Source organism: Bactrocera neohumeralis, chromosome 4, assembly GCF_024586455.1.
Source record: "Bactrocera neohumeralis isolate Rockhampton chromosome 4, APGP_CSIRO_Bneo_wtdbg2-racon-allhic-juicebox.fasta_v2, whole genome shotgun sequence".
Classification (NCBI taxonomy): Eukaryota; Metazoa; Arthropoda; class Insecta; order Diptera; family Tephritidae; genus Bactrocera; species Bactrocera neohumeralis.
The window spans coordinates 67,264,585-67,279,821 of NC_065921.1; the positions used below are offsets into that span (position 1 = coordinate 67,264,585).

The following is a 15,237-nucleotide window of genomic DNA, read 5'->3' on the forward strand; positions in this document are numbered from 1 at the left end:
TTCTCCTGTCTTTAGATCTTAAGATATTGCTTACCGAAATGAAAAAGTATTTGTCAAGAATTTAAAATTAGAAAAGAGATATCATATATTTCTAAGGGTTAGTTTTGTAATGAGTTAAGATCGCTGTTCTCTGCATACCGAAAAACACACAACCTTTCCATAACTTTGAATTGAAATCTCTTTCTTAAAGGAAAGTATATCAAAGTTTACATATTCTGCTATCATGGGTCTGTGAGATTGCTGCTGGACTGAAATGGTTTATGCTTCGTGTACTGACCCGTGTCTAAGTCCTTTATATTAAAACTCTATATTTGTAGCAGAATACTGCGTAGAATTACGAAATTGAGTAATAAGTTTGTTTCTAGTGGTCACCGAAAAATATAACCTGCTTTTTGGAACTTTTTTTTTTCGTTGTACGTGGAACCATCGACAGCTAGATTGTTGAACTTTAGTCTGCTAAATTTAAGAAGTGGGTTCTTACTCAAGACTCTTCCACGAAACCAGCGGATTATTCGTAGGAGTGGCCAGACATTTCAAGCTTCGTCCGGACGCTTAATCTGTTTTAAAGATCTCAGTTTCGTCATTATTAAATCTAACACTTCATTGATAGCTTACCGCTTCTTCATGATGAATGAGTGAGTCAAATTTTCAACTGTAAAACTATTACCAAGTGCAGTTTTTAGTTATTTCCTTTTATTTACAAGCGAGGGAAATAAAAAATATGTGTATAGAGTCCTCTATTTTCTCTGAACACGTCGGGTGGCTCGGACTAATTTCATGATAGAATCTGTGTAGGTAGCTTTTAATCCACCAATGTTCACTTAATATTTGGGTCAGTTGGAAATTCAGAGGTCATGTCGGTTGTTGTTGTTGTAACTGGTACCTAATCCCGGTTAGAAAGACAAGGATTAGATACATGGTCATCGACGTCATTCAACAGTAGGTTCTGGAAACGTGCTGTTTGGACGGGATCGGACCAAAGGGAGAAGGTTGTCAGATGTGTATGATTAGTAGGGCATGCGGGAACTCATTTCACGCTGGTCATATGTTTGATATAACAGGGTCTCTTCTGGATAAGCAGGAGTTTAACCTGCTACAGTATCCAGAACGAAGATGCGCAAGGATCACTGGGCCCTATGTTGGTATTCGCTGTCGGTCTGTTTACGCAGCGTCATTTGGATGAGGATTGCCATCGATGCTGGCACATTTTGGTGATTATGTCTCTGTCCTCTGCCTTTGTCGATACTGTTTTAGGTCCTGATGGCTAAATAATTGCTCGAGTCCGTCGCTATGAATATCAATAGGCCGTTGCCATGAATATCAATAGGCGGCATACTTCAGCAGACCGGAAAGCATTTATTATTCATATCTCTCTTTTCAACCAACCAACCAAATCAATTTAAGTGTTGGAACCCCGGAGTTTGAAGTTTTTACTTCATACTTGGTTATGTAAACGTACAATTAGTTACAAACGAGAGTCCACACAAATTACGACATCTTTTAACTAATCCAAAGTACATTCGCAAGTACTTAAAGCACGAAATCAGCACTTTCATCGAATACGATGTGTGGTGCAAAGGTTCTTTGCTGTTGATTAAAAAAATTTCTTTACTTCAGTTTGGTATATGTGATTTATACAGACATTTCGCACACTTCCTTTGTTATGAATACATTGACTGCCCTTTTTGGCTGAGGTAAGCATGTTTTTCAACTATAATAGAGCGAACGCCCCATTCACTTCCTTTCTTTTTGAATGCTTTCTGTTCACAATGAAATTCCGTGTGTGCGGTTAGTCAAACGCATTGGCAGCATAATTTTTCTCACTTCATCTTCGGTACAGTTGTCAGCAGCAAATGCACTGTACGGATGTAAATCGTAGGAGCTTTTTGTTCCATTGTAAAGGAGTGAATGTACTACTCTATAAAGAGTTTTTTACTTTTAGTTTCCTCTTACTTCTTTTCAAGGTGATAAACATTTTTGTTATTAGGTACAACTTTGCTTCCGCCGTTTTGCAATAGATGTCTCTAGGGTCAAGCACTGGTCGATTAAATCGATTAAATCGTTTTATATCGATCTTGGACATCAGTGTCAACACTAACCCAACAAAATATTTGTAGAGATCTGTTTGCATCCAAAATTTATTCTCAACTGAAAATGTCACTTTTTGAGCCGAATTCTCGACATTTGCGGGAAATTTTGCTTTTCTTTTTTAATTCCAAGAAAAGTGCGGCTGAGGCTCATCGAATGCTTTCGGATACGTACGGTGAGGCTGTCCTAAGTGAAAGAACATGTCGCGAATGGTTTCAACGTTTTAAGAATGGTGATTATGAAGTCGAACATCGGCATGGTGGTGGAAGGTAGAAGATTTTCATTGCTGAATTGGAAGCATTACTCGACCAAGATGCCTTTCAAACCCAAGAGGAATTGGCCGAATCCTTGCAAGTGACACAGATAGCCGTATCAAACGCCTCAAAGCCATGGAAATGATTCAGAAACAAGGAAACTGGGTTCCTTATGACTTGAAACCAAGAGATGTCGAACGGCGTTTCTTTGCATGTGAACAGCTGCTTCAAAGGAACAACCGAAAGGGATTTTTACATCGCATTGTAACTGGCGACGAAAAATGAGTCCACTACGATGATCCTAAGCGAAGAAAGTCATGGGGAAAAGCCGAACATTCACGGCGCCAAGGTCATGCTCTGCATTTGGTGGGACCAGCTGGCGGTGATATATTATGAGCTGCTAAAGCCAAGTGAAATTATCACAGGAGATCGATATCGAACGCAATTGATGCGTTTGAGCCGAGCACTAAAAGAAAAACGGCCACAGTACGAGGAAAGACACGATAAAGTCATTCTCCAGCATGACAATGCTCGGCCTCACGTCGCAAAGGTGGTCAAAAAATATTTGGAGACGCTGAAATGGGAGATCTTACCCCACCCGCCATATTCTCCAGACGTTGCTCCATCTGACACCACTTGTTCCAATCGATGGCACATGGTCTAGCTAACGAGCACCTCAGTTCTTATGAAGAAGTCAAAAATTGGATTGATACTTGGATCGACTCGAAAGATGAGGAGTTCTTTCGTCACGGAATGCGCATGCTGCCAGAAAGATGGTCAAAAGTAGTAGCTAGCGACGGCCAATATTTTGAATAACATTTTTGTAACCGTTTTTATAAAATAAAGCGGAAGCAAAGTTGTAGACCTAATAAATTTGGAACAACTTCAGTTAATTCACGCTCTACGTACGTTCTAATCCCGGAATCTCAACTTAGAGAGCTAGTTTATATTCAGTTTTTTATGCAAACGACAATATATTGAGCTGAAAGTTCCTGTTCCTTGATTATATAGCACCCTTTGTTGTTAGGTGTCCTCCCGATCATGAATGATGAATTTAACAATATTCAGGTATAATTTCTTTAAATAATTTATCCCGAAAGAGGTTGTACTTATATTAATGTTTGGCACTCGAAAAGTGTATTGAAATAATTTTCCTCTAATTTTCTGTTTCAAAGTCGGTATACTACGTGCTTTGACAATCTATAAAGTTCATCATAGTGTATCAGTCTTCTGGCAAAGGAAGTAGCTTCATACCAGACTGTATGTAAGACTATAGGAACTGAGCCCTTTACTTATGGACGGTATTTTAACAGATTTCTATATTTTCGATCATCCATCGATTTATTACTATTTTCGCTTCCTTTCGAGCGAAGACTAAATTTTAGGCAGTAAGACTATAGTACAATTTTAACAGATTTCTATATTTTCGATCATCCATCGATTTATTACTATTTTCGCTTCCTTTCGAGCGAAGATTAAATTTTAGGCAATAAGTACAATGAACTCCATTACAATGATTAAAATAATTAGGATCATATATGAAATTATTGGTACTCTGAGCCCTTTCAAAATTTCTGTGCTGCAAATTCTTTTACCGAGAGAAAATTGCACTCAAGTTGGCATGCAAAAATGCATATGGCAGAAATGCAGCTTATTATACCGTTAATAGCGCAATTAATTGCCTACAATTAGGCACGTATTCGTGCATGCAAAAGTACAAACGTAAAGGTGATTTCGACAATTTTAATGAGCTAATTAGTGAGCATTGACATGACTAGCACATATGAAGGGGGAATAGTTGAAAATTTTAAGTAGTGCATAGGAAAAATAATGCTCTACCACTACTAAGGAAACGCCTAAGGGTAGGCCAAGGAAGATATTCATATGCTGTAATTGCTAGGGGTACATATATGTTTCCAGTCCAATTTATGCAGGGGAAAAATCTGTGAGCGTCAGCAATTATTATGCAATTGAAAGCTGAAATCTCAGTTGCCGAAATAAGCTGTCAGTGCAAGGAAAAGTAATGAGTTTCATACACGCAGCACTCAAAAATGTTCAGCACAAAAAAGGGGCATAAACTTTTGAAAGCTCCTATAAAGTGCAGGAAAATAAAAATAAATAAATACTTGAGCGCCTAAAAAGCAGCCAAAATGTTTAAGATTTATATGACAGCTAATAAATTGTCGACACTTACACATGTTCCAACTCAAGTCAAGAAAGAGAGCATAGAGAGTTTTGTAGAATTGCAGAAAAGGTTCGCAAAGAAGTGAAAAGTGACAGAAGCCCTTTAAAATCTACGTGTTACACAATAGGTGGAGGCGAAGCGCTGTTTTTGAGCAGCTGTGACATGTTTGCCAGTACATATGTGTGGGTGTAAATTTAGGCGCGTATACTTGCACTTCTGACAATACAATTGTTAGGCGTTGAATGATAATAAAATACCAAATATTTGTTGGTAGAGCAGGAAAAAGTTCAGAAGTGTAACAGAAACTCTTTACAGACGAAAAATATTAAAAAAAACGTTAACTTCCGTTGCCCCGATGGTAAAATACCCTTCACAAATACAAAAGATTTCTTACAGAGATTCCACGTATTTGCTGAAGTATTTGACTAGCTCTCTGGGTTGAAGATACTCTTAATAGTTGAATATCAACAAAGTAAAAAGTTTGACGTGAAAGGATTTCTACGATCATTCCTCACGCTCGGTCATTCTAAGAACGACTAAAACCGACGTTTTTTTAGGAAAGTAATTTTTTAGTTCCATTTTAATACATTTTTAAATTTTTCAACACCTTCATGCTTCGTACGGCTTACCAAGAATACTCAAATTCTTATTCGCTTCTGAAGCAAACATTTCCGGCAAACACTTTGCTTAGCAAACAAGCAGCTTCCACTATCAGCGTGACAGCCGCGTTGAAGCAAGAAAACGTTTGTCACGCATGCCAATGACATCTGATTTGCAAGCAATGTTTGGTTTTTCCCGACTGCCTGTCCCAATGTCAATACATGCACCCCCACGCAAGTTCACTGCTGTTCAACAACTCCACCCAGCGAGTGATACCGTTATTCTGCTCGCGTGAAACGCCAAATCTCAGCCACACCTTGCTCCCTCCATCAACATACTTCCATAGCTGATGCGCTTGTATTAGTCACAACTACATGGACAGCGTTTGCTTACGACCGTATGCTGACGATGAAGTCAGCTGCGCCAGGATAAGGCAAGGACATGCAGGAAGCCGGTAAAGTTTGAAAAAAGTATTGAAGGAGTGTGGCGAAAAAGGTTGAATGCTTAGCTTTGAATTGTTTGCATCTGTTGGTGGGCGGCAGATGTCTGATTTTAGATGACACCGTTGGGATGAATTTTCGAAATGAAAAAGAAATCAGTTTGTCTAACTCAAAGGAATGGTAATGATTTAGAGCTTCTGCGATTATTGGCTTTTCGTTTTGTTTTTCAATACGTTGGGATTTCAATATTATTCATAGTCATAAATCACCAAAATATGAAGGAATGGGAAGCTTTTGCGCTTTTTACGGGGCTGAGGCATTTGAGTTTTTTTGGTATTCCGTAAGTGTAAGTAAGTCTACCTAAGAGAGTACCTCTTGAAAGTGTGAGGAAAAGTCACAACCTAGAACTAAGAAGCTAAACTTGAATGATCATGCATACAAAAGTTGTAATTTGCTTGCTGCTCTCATATTTGAAAGCCGACCCCAAGATGATTTAAATCAATGGAAGTATGAAAATATTCAAGACGAAGACAAGCTCTTTCATTATGAAGAGAAGGCAAACATATTTGGCATTCAAGTTACATTAGGATTTGACAGCCTTATTATTTTATACTAACTATTTTCTCTCTCCGAAAAATACATCATGCTTTTGGTCTAAACCTCCAAAATCAAAAAAAGTAAAGTTTGCCAGATCCGAAACTATAACGGGCTCATTGCTTCATATTCCAACATTAGACATAGTAAGATATGATGATAATGTAGACTGCCTACCTCGCAACGTTACATCCTTGCATATATACCGAGAGTTGAGGAGGGAAGCGGGCATACAAAAAAGAAAGAGGCCGAAATGCGTAAGTACGAAGAGCTTGACAAGCTGGCCGATAGGAGTAATGCCAGAAAATTCTACGAAAAGATGCGGCGACTAACAGAAGGTTTCGCGACCGGAGCATACTCTTGAAGAACCCCCAGAGGTGATCTAGTCACTGATGCCCAGATCAAACTAAAATTATGAAGGGAACACTACTGAGTGACAGTAAAGGCATAACACCAGTAGGTGGTGAACCCGGTTCCTCCATTGATGACCATGGAGAGAATGTTTCATGGCCCGACCTTGAAGAAGTTCGAATAGATATTACCCGTCGGAAGAACAACAAAGCGGGGGGGGGCTGATTAATTGTCGGCCGAGCTATTCAAACACGGCGGCGAAGACTTGATATGCAATATGCATGAGCTTCTTTGTAGAATATAGTCGGACGAAAGCACCCCCGATGTTTGGAATTTAAGTGCCCCATCGTCAACTACCGTGAGCGTCCTGAACATCGCATATAAGGTTCTATCGAGCTTATAGTGTGAAAGATTAAAGCTCACCGTTAACAAACTGTTTGGACCTTTTCATTGTGGCTTTAGGTCTGGAAAATCAGCAACTAACCACATATACACCATGCGCCAAACCTCGGACAAGATCCGTGAAAAGAAAATCGACACGCATCACCTCTTCGTCGATTTCGAAGCTACTTTTGACAGCACGAAAAGGACACAACATCTGATGAGTTCTCCTAAGGAGTGTTCGAGAAAAAGGTCTTGCAGAAGATTTATGGTCCTTTGTGAATTTTAAATGGCGAGTATCACAGTCGTTGGAACGAGGAGCTGTATGAAATATACGACGATATTGATATAGTAGTTTAGCGAATTAAGACAAGTAGAAAAGTCTGTAATCAAAGCCCGAAGTTGTTTCAATTCTTAGATGTCTCTTCTCGTAAGGTTTTCCATCAGCCGTTGTTAATAGTGGCTGCAATACCCGATTTGTCAAATCCATATAACTCTAGATTTGACTTCTAGTTCCTTTTTAAAAGTGAATTAGATAAAATTTAAAGGTTTCGAAACATTTTATTAAAGTAATAAACTTCTCAGTTTCTCTATAAATACTTATAAAGAATTAGTTTATTAATACAATTTAAGGCATTGAAGCCAGATATACCTCGGATCGTGTCAACTTTCACATGCCACTGGCTTGCGGTTGTGAATATACACCTTCTTCGACTATGGTAGTTTTCCATTTTTGATACAACAGTGTTTCCAACGATGCTGCAGGAGACTCTTATTTACTTGATATTTTGGCACAGAATTTAAATAAAGTAGATAAGTTAATCGAGCTAAGTAATTAAATAAAACTTAAACATTTAATGTTAATTAACAGCTTATATAAATAAATAGGTATAAAACCTCCCCAAAGCAGCTTTCTCGCACACCAACTTTCAATTACTGCTCCGACTTCTTTTCTTCGGCATTCAAAGGTATACCTTGATCATTGATCTCCACAGAGGGCACCAGTGGCGGCTTGAAACCATACTCCATTTGTAAATTTCTGCCAAATTGCGGACTGCGCTTCAAGGTGTGACCGTTACGCCAGCGTTGAAACTCATCGTAGGCCTCGTTGTGTGACGTGAAGGGACCATTATATGTGTCCGCCAACTGTTCGGTGTCAGACGAATCTGCCACGGAAAGATCATGCGGCAGGGTGTTGTAAATATAACGCGAACCCTTCGACCATTCGGGACCAGTTGGTGGTGGCGGTGGTGGCTTCAAATCGAAGCGTATATCGCCGATCTTGAAGGAGTGTTGCTTGTTTGGTGAACTGCTTGGTGAGACAGATATCGGTTGTTTTGTGGTCTTCAAGGCATTTGCTGTGCTTGTTGTTGGTTTTTTAGGGCGCGCCTGTGTATGTGTGTAAATCGTGTTTGAGGTTGACGATTCAGACGATGGTGTACCACGCTGCGCCAACGCTTGTGGCAGTAGTTTCTTCAGCATGCGTGTATAGTAGTTTTGCAAAACTTTCGGCGGTATTTGCAGATTCGTGGGGCGCCGACCGCCGTAATCGCTGATTACAGTCTGATCAGACCAACCGCCGAGCGCATTCGGATGTGGATGGTAGAGAGGGCTGTAAATCTCAGCGTTTTCATTATATTCAGGAAGTGGCTGATGCGTGTACGGTACTGGTACAGCGACAGGCACGCGTATGGGTATGGGCACTGGACGATCAACTAGTTTCTCAACTACTTTTTCAACTTCTACTGGTATTTCTTTCTCTATAATCTTTTCGACAACTTTCTCGACCGGATATGGTATACGCTTCTCAACGATCTTTTCGACTGGATAAGGACGATCGACATAGCGTTCCACATGTACAGGTACCGGGACTGGTTCGGGAACCGGATATGGAACGGGTATATGCGTTTCGACGATCTCTTGTACGGGATATGGACGATCAATGTATTGCTGTACATGCACAGGGTATGGTATATGTACCGGACGCTCAACTATTTTCTCAACCTGTTTTGTGACCACTTGCTCGACAACCTCCTTTTCTACAGCTGGGTGGTGCTCTTCTGTATATGGCTGTGGCTGCGTTTGCGGGTGTATTTCTTGAGTATTTTGTTCGGTAGAAGCGTGTTGCGTTTGTTGTTGCGCCGGATGTGGATCAGGATGCGGCTCGGCGGGTTGAGCATAATTTTGCTGTACATATTGCACGTATTCTTGTGGGTGCTGCTCGCTTTCATAGCCAGCATGGTTATGCTCGTTTGATTGGCGATGGTTTGGCAGTGGTAAGACTTGTTGTTGATGAGCGTAAGACGAAGCTTCCTCTTGCTGTTCGGGTTCATCGATGTGCTGAACATTTATTGGATTGGCCGAGAGCGATGCATACTCCTTGGGTACAAGAATGTAGTCATTTGGATGGACACCCTCCTCAATCAGCGCTAGTTGTTGGGCATATTGTATAGGATAGTGAGTATGCGGGACCTCAGCTCGATTTGCGGGTGCTTCTGTGGCACTGGGCTTCGCAGTCTGCTGTGTTGCTTGCTGCGATGGTGGCGGGATAATAGCTGCGGGTTTGGATGACGACTGTATAACGGCGGGTTGCTTCTGCTGCTGATATTGCTGTGGCGTATACTGTGGCAGTGGATAAATTGTTTCGTGTTCCTCAACCAACTTGCCATCTTTCTCGGTGATCAGTTTGTTGTGGATATTCACTGATTTTTGTACTTCGACAAATGTATACCCACCATGTGGACGTCGTACTATTGCCGGTGGTGTAGGTGACACATGTGGTGGATGCTGCGAAGTCGCAGCTCCACTTACAGCTGCCGAGACGTACTCATGTGGTGATTTTTGGGTGTAAGTGGGTGGCGAGGTTTGGGCTTTTACGAACTGTGATGGCGGGGTGGGCGCGTGCAGCGTAACAAAGACTACACTGTGAGGCGTGGGTGTGGCTGGAGCTCTGTGTGACAAAGGAGTCACTAAAGGATGGTGATAGGACTGTTGATTGAAAGAGGCGGGAGCCGCTACTGAATCAGCAGATATTTGAGTCTGTTGCTTAGAAGCTGGACTTGGCGCCGAGGGCTGAGTTGCATATTGTTGTTGTTGAGATTGAGTCTGTGCGTAAGGCTGTTGTTGTTGAATATTTTGCCTTTGAGCTTCGTGTTGTGCCTGTTGTATACTTAGCTGTTCTTGTATTTGCTGTTGCTGTTGCTGTTGTAGTTTTAGTTTCTCTTCTTCCTGCTGTTGCTGCAGTCTTCGTGTCAGCTCTACAGCTTGTTGTTGCTTCTCATAAGCGATCTGCTGTTGCTGTTGCTTCCCTTGCTTATATTCATGTGGAGGCGGATGTTGCTGATAAATCGCATAATGCTGATGAATCGGTTGTTGACGTTGTTGGTGTTGTTGCAGCTCTTTGTGGAACTGTTGCAATTGCTGTTGTTGTTCATGTTGTGGTGTTGGTTGAAAAAGTGTTTGTTGTCGCTTATCACCTGTCAGTTGTTGTTGTTGGTGCTCCTGTATTTGTTGTTGTTGCTGTATTTTTTGTTGTTGCTGCTTCTCTTGCCACTGCAATTGCTGTTGTTGGCTTATTAACTGTGCATGTTGTTGATGTTGTTGCTCTTGTTGTTGTTGCTGAAGCAAAATTTGTTGCTGTTGTTGTAGTAACTGCTGCTGTTGTTGCAATAGCTGCTGTTCCTTTAAGTAGCGTATCTGCGCGGCATCCTTGTCATATTGCAGCAGTGGCAGGCGTGGTAGCTCTGTGGCGGATTGCTTCTGAGGTTGTGCCGCGTTTTCAACTTTTGCTGCAACCACACCAGATTCCACACTCGGATTACTGGCTTGTTTTCCGTCTTGTATGAAGATAATCGGCTGTAGCGCATTCGACTCGTAATGGAAGGAGGCCTTCGGCGTTGAGGGGGCCGCCTCCGGAGACAACACCGGATTGAAATTTCGCAAAAACTGACGTGACGGCGCCTCTGGTGTTGGACTCAGTTGGTGAAAAGTTTGTTCTGCATGCTCCTGGAAGTTGTCGAGTTGTTGGCTGGGCGCCCCATGCCTTGAAACTTCCACAAATAATTCAGCCTTGTCGTCGTCGGCTGGTGGCTCCGGCTCGGCCACAAAAATCGGCTGTTGACTTATCGACTCTGACAAATTTGGCGATTCATCATGTATAAGTCTTACATTTGCATTAGTGTCGGGTCGTAAACGCTGCCTTTGCACGCCCACTTTGTAACCATATGGCTTGTCATCAAGCGGTAAACGCTGATAGACACGTTGACCCACATTCTGGGACTCTGCAATGAGATTGTCTTCAGCACTTATACCCTCCATATCAGCGCTATTATCGTCGCTCAGTATGATGATTGGTGTTTGCTTCCTTGACTGCTGCTCTACTGTACCGTTAGCATTCTCTTGACTGGGATTCATTAACAAACTCGGTAAGACGGGCGCATCTGCTGCCGCTCGATTGATCCGCAACAAATCGTCTTTGGTTATCAGATTACTGCCATCGCTGAACTCGTCACTGCCGACGTTGGCGCCGCGCGGCAACAGCTGCAGCTTCTCCACCACAATCTCCGTATGGCCAGGACGCAGTTCGCGTCGATATTCCTTTGAGACACTTGTTTCGTAGCTGTAGAAAGCTTTTGTGTGTGATTGCTCTGATTTTTCGGTTGATGGCGTTGCAGTTGTTGTTGTACTACTAGGCGCTGTTGTTAGCTTGGCTTCAGTTGTTGTCTCCGGTGTTGCAACAGATGCTGACTTTGACATTTCTCCTGTGCCTTGTGTTGCAACCGCTTGCGTCGGTTGTTCTGAGGCATAACTGAAGCGAAAAATGTCGGTAAAACCATTCGGAAAGAGGTTAGAAAGTACTTCATTCACTGTCTCCACTCGTGTGGCTCGTGTTGGTGCTGCCGTTGCATGTATGCTGCCATCCTCTTCATTTATGTCGAAATGTATGTACTCGCTTGACTTTGACTTTTGACGCAGAGTTCTATGAGTATTTGGGTCGCTTTGGTAAGAAAGAAGAGAACTTTAGGAAGATATCTATGTTATATAATACAGTTTTGATAGATTTCTTACGAGCTTTTCGTGTCATTTTCGCTATAAATCTCTACGACTGGTGCTGGTATTAATTCGTTTGCCTTTCGGAGATCCTGCGAAAGAGAAAAAGAGTTGATAAGGTTAGTAGAAATATACATTGTATGCCTTTGGGAGTTTTCTGGAGTAATAACTTTCTGAGGATAAAGGAAAGCAGCGCTTTAGGACCTATTTCCGTTCACATTACAACTCTTTAGGTTTTAACATGCATAACAGGTGCTTTATGAACAACTCCAACGGCGGCTCTTGAACTGATACTAAACCTGCCACCTACAGACCTCTTCACTGAAAATTGCGCAGAAAAATCGGCGGGACGACTCCTGGCTGCAAGAGAATTTACGTATAGAACCTTCGGGCATAGTTTGGGAGGTAATAGCGGTTAGGCAAAAACCGACTACATGATCCCACTTTTCAACTGGAAAATAAGGTTCAAAGTAAATATAGAAAAAGATGGCTCGAAAATGGACAATGGAGTTGGTGTGGGAATATACTGTCCAGAGTTAAGCATAAGGCAACCTTTTAAGTTGCCGGTTTATGCCAAGGACTTTGCTATTGCGAAAGTCGCGGAGCTGGCCTCTAATGCACCTGTAGGCAATTTCAGAGCAAAAATCTGCGTAGAGGCCCAAGCAGTAACCAGTGATCAATTGGCACTCGATAGAAGAGACTGTAGGAACATGATGGGAAAACTTACTGGTCACTTGCTGGCGACACACGCCCGCAGGATGGGGTTGACAGAACGAGAAGACTACAGGAAATGTCTAGAGCAGGGCACCAGGGAAACAATAAAGTATCTCTTGTGCACTTGTCCCGCTTTAGCAAGATTATGCTTTAAGCGTCTGAGGTCCCCACGGTGTGATATACTGGAGGATATATCCATTGAGAGGCCGCAGAGTCTGTCAAACTTCACAGAATTCTGAAGGATAACTACTCCTCTTGAACTTAGCAACTCCATTTGGTCTACCAGATTAACATAACTTAACCTAACTGAATGTTAACAGAGTCTGAAGAGTTTCAAATTTCCAAGATCGCCCTGCAGATTAATGTGGGGATCCAGGAGTGTAATTTAAGTTATGAAGTCGAAAATGAATATTAGTGAAGTCATAATTTAGTTGAAGTTATAATTTAGTAGAAAAGTACTTAGAGGAAAAATGCAGGTGGGAAACCGACTCGACTGAAGATACAGACCTTTTGCCCTTCTATCTTGCATTAACTCACACGTGTACTTATATTTCACACCGAACCTACAATTTAGTTCAACGGCTTGTACTACATTTTTACTACTATTTGAGCGCCTCTGGATCAAATGTGTAACCCCTCAGATACTTACTTAGGCATTCTTTCAAACTCTATACTATTCGTGTCCACTGAACCTATGCCATTTGCGTCCTACCAAACTGGAGTAACGTACACTACGACAATATTTTTAGTGGAGAAATATAAACTTTCATTCTTTTCATGCTACAAACCATAAACGAGCGTCCAATAGAATAACCACTAAGTAACACTTTGAACACAAGAACATATGGTCGTGAAACCTCCAGCACAAAAGCCCCTTCGCATGTTGTGCCTCTCCACTTTAACAACCATGCCATGCTTACCTTTTTCTCGCTGTCATGTTGCAATGTGTTACTGTCATTTCTGACAACATTGGCAACATTCTCCACATTGACATTTGACTGTCTTAAGGCGCGAGCCAATGGAGAACGCACAATCGCATTTGTAGCTGCTGTTGAAGATGTTTGTGACTTCGTGGGTGGAGACAAAAGCAATTGTGCCGGCGAAAGCGTCTGGGACTGAGGTGGCGCAGCGCTCTCCTGCTGGCGCCTGGCGGATCTCCTGCCGGTCGTTGGTGCGAGGAAATTGCTTGTTGTGGTGCTTGTCACATTTAAAGGTGGTTGTAGTGGCAGTAGTGATGTTGTTGTTTCGCCGCCGCGCACACCCTCTGACACGGCTCTGATTTTGTTGCCAAATTTCGACGCATTTAGCGGGGTAGTGCCGACATCTTTTTGGCTTCTGCTTCTACTCACACTTTTACTACAATTGACTTGTGTTGTTATTTCCACTGTTGTTATTGCTTTGTCCCGTGATGTTGTACTGTTGCCGACATCATTCACTCTTGCGGTTGGTACTGTCTTTGTTGTAGTATTGGTTGTTGTTTCCGCCGCTATTGTTGCGGTTAATAAAAATACACAGATGACAGCTGGTAACGACAGTTTTGTTAACATCTCAACGCTGTTGAATGGAATGTAGAGAGAGGTGAGAGTTAATAAGAATTGACAACTTTTTGAAGCTTTTAAGTGAGATGAGCTGTAGGGGAAGAGGTTGTAGATGATTATTTTAGATGAAAGTGGTAAGAAGCAAGTTTGTAAAAAATAGTTTTCATGGTTTCTATTGTACTGGATACTAACAAATATTTGAACCGTTAAACGGTTACAAGTATGGAATTGCTTTATAGAGAGCTTCGGCATGCACAGTAGACCGGGTCGGTTTATAGCGAGGTAAAAACGAAAAAATCACCTAATTGGGAAATGTTCTATGGATCATTCTGAACAACTTTGTCTAAGAGACTATTGGTTTGGAACCGGAGTCGAGTCGTCAATTTTTAAGACGAAGGATTTTAGGGCTCATACAAATTTGTTCATCAGTTTTTGAGACACCAAATGAATTTTATAAGTAAATGTATTTTGATATTCTATTGATCATTTGTCGGAATCAGCAATATCGCACAACTATTTCACATTTCCCCCACACAACCGTTTATTCAGTTTCTTAAACTTCTGCTTAAACATCGCTGGCTCGTAACCGGTTTTAGATTCATAGTCTCTTAGGCTAAGTTGTTCAGAATGGGCCGTAGAACATTTTCCGTATACGCGATTTTACAGTAAAATAGTCGACCCGCTTTAATGCATAATTTACTTACACATTTTTGATTACTTAAACTATGAATAAAAGTGTACCGAAGTTTAATGTCTGGAGACAGTTTTTTTTAGTACAACATTCAAATTGTCTTTGGTTCAGTTAAAATAATTCTTCATTATACATATGATTAATAAAATCCCAAAATTGGACTTTTTTCGAATGGACCACCTAAGACGCAGCCGCGGTCAATATTTAAATGAAATTACCTTCAAAAAGTAAATGTCATGAACCAATCTAACGTTTCAAATAAAGAACCGATGAGATTTTGCAAATTTTATGCGTTTTTTTTTTCAAAAAAATTATCAAGCCCCTAAAAAATCCCCCGATATATACCAAAGTG

General features: G+C 41.4%; 1 protein-coding gene across 1 annotated transcript; it reads right to left on the bottom strand.

Moving 5' to 3' along the window:
- Positions 1–7,520: 7,520 nt before the first annotated feature.
- LOC126755841 (uncharacterized) lies at positions 7,521–14,203 on the bottom strand. Its single transcript, XM_050468557.1, has 3 exons — positions 13,577–14,203; positions 11,961–12,034; positions 7,521–11,889 (listed from the first exon to the last, which is right to left on the bottom strand). The coding sequence occupies exons 1-3, from the start codon at positions 14,201–14,203 to the stop codon at positions 7,827–7,829; spliced, it is 4,764 nt and encodes a 1,587-aa protein (XP_050324514.1). The 3' UTR covers positions 7,521–7,826.
- Between the last annotated feature and the right edge of the window lie 1,034 nt (positions 14,204–15,237).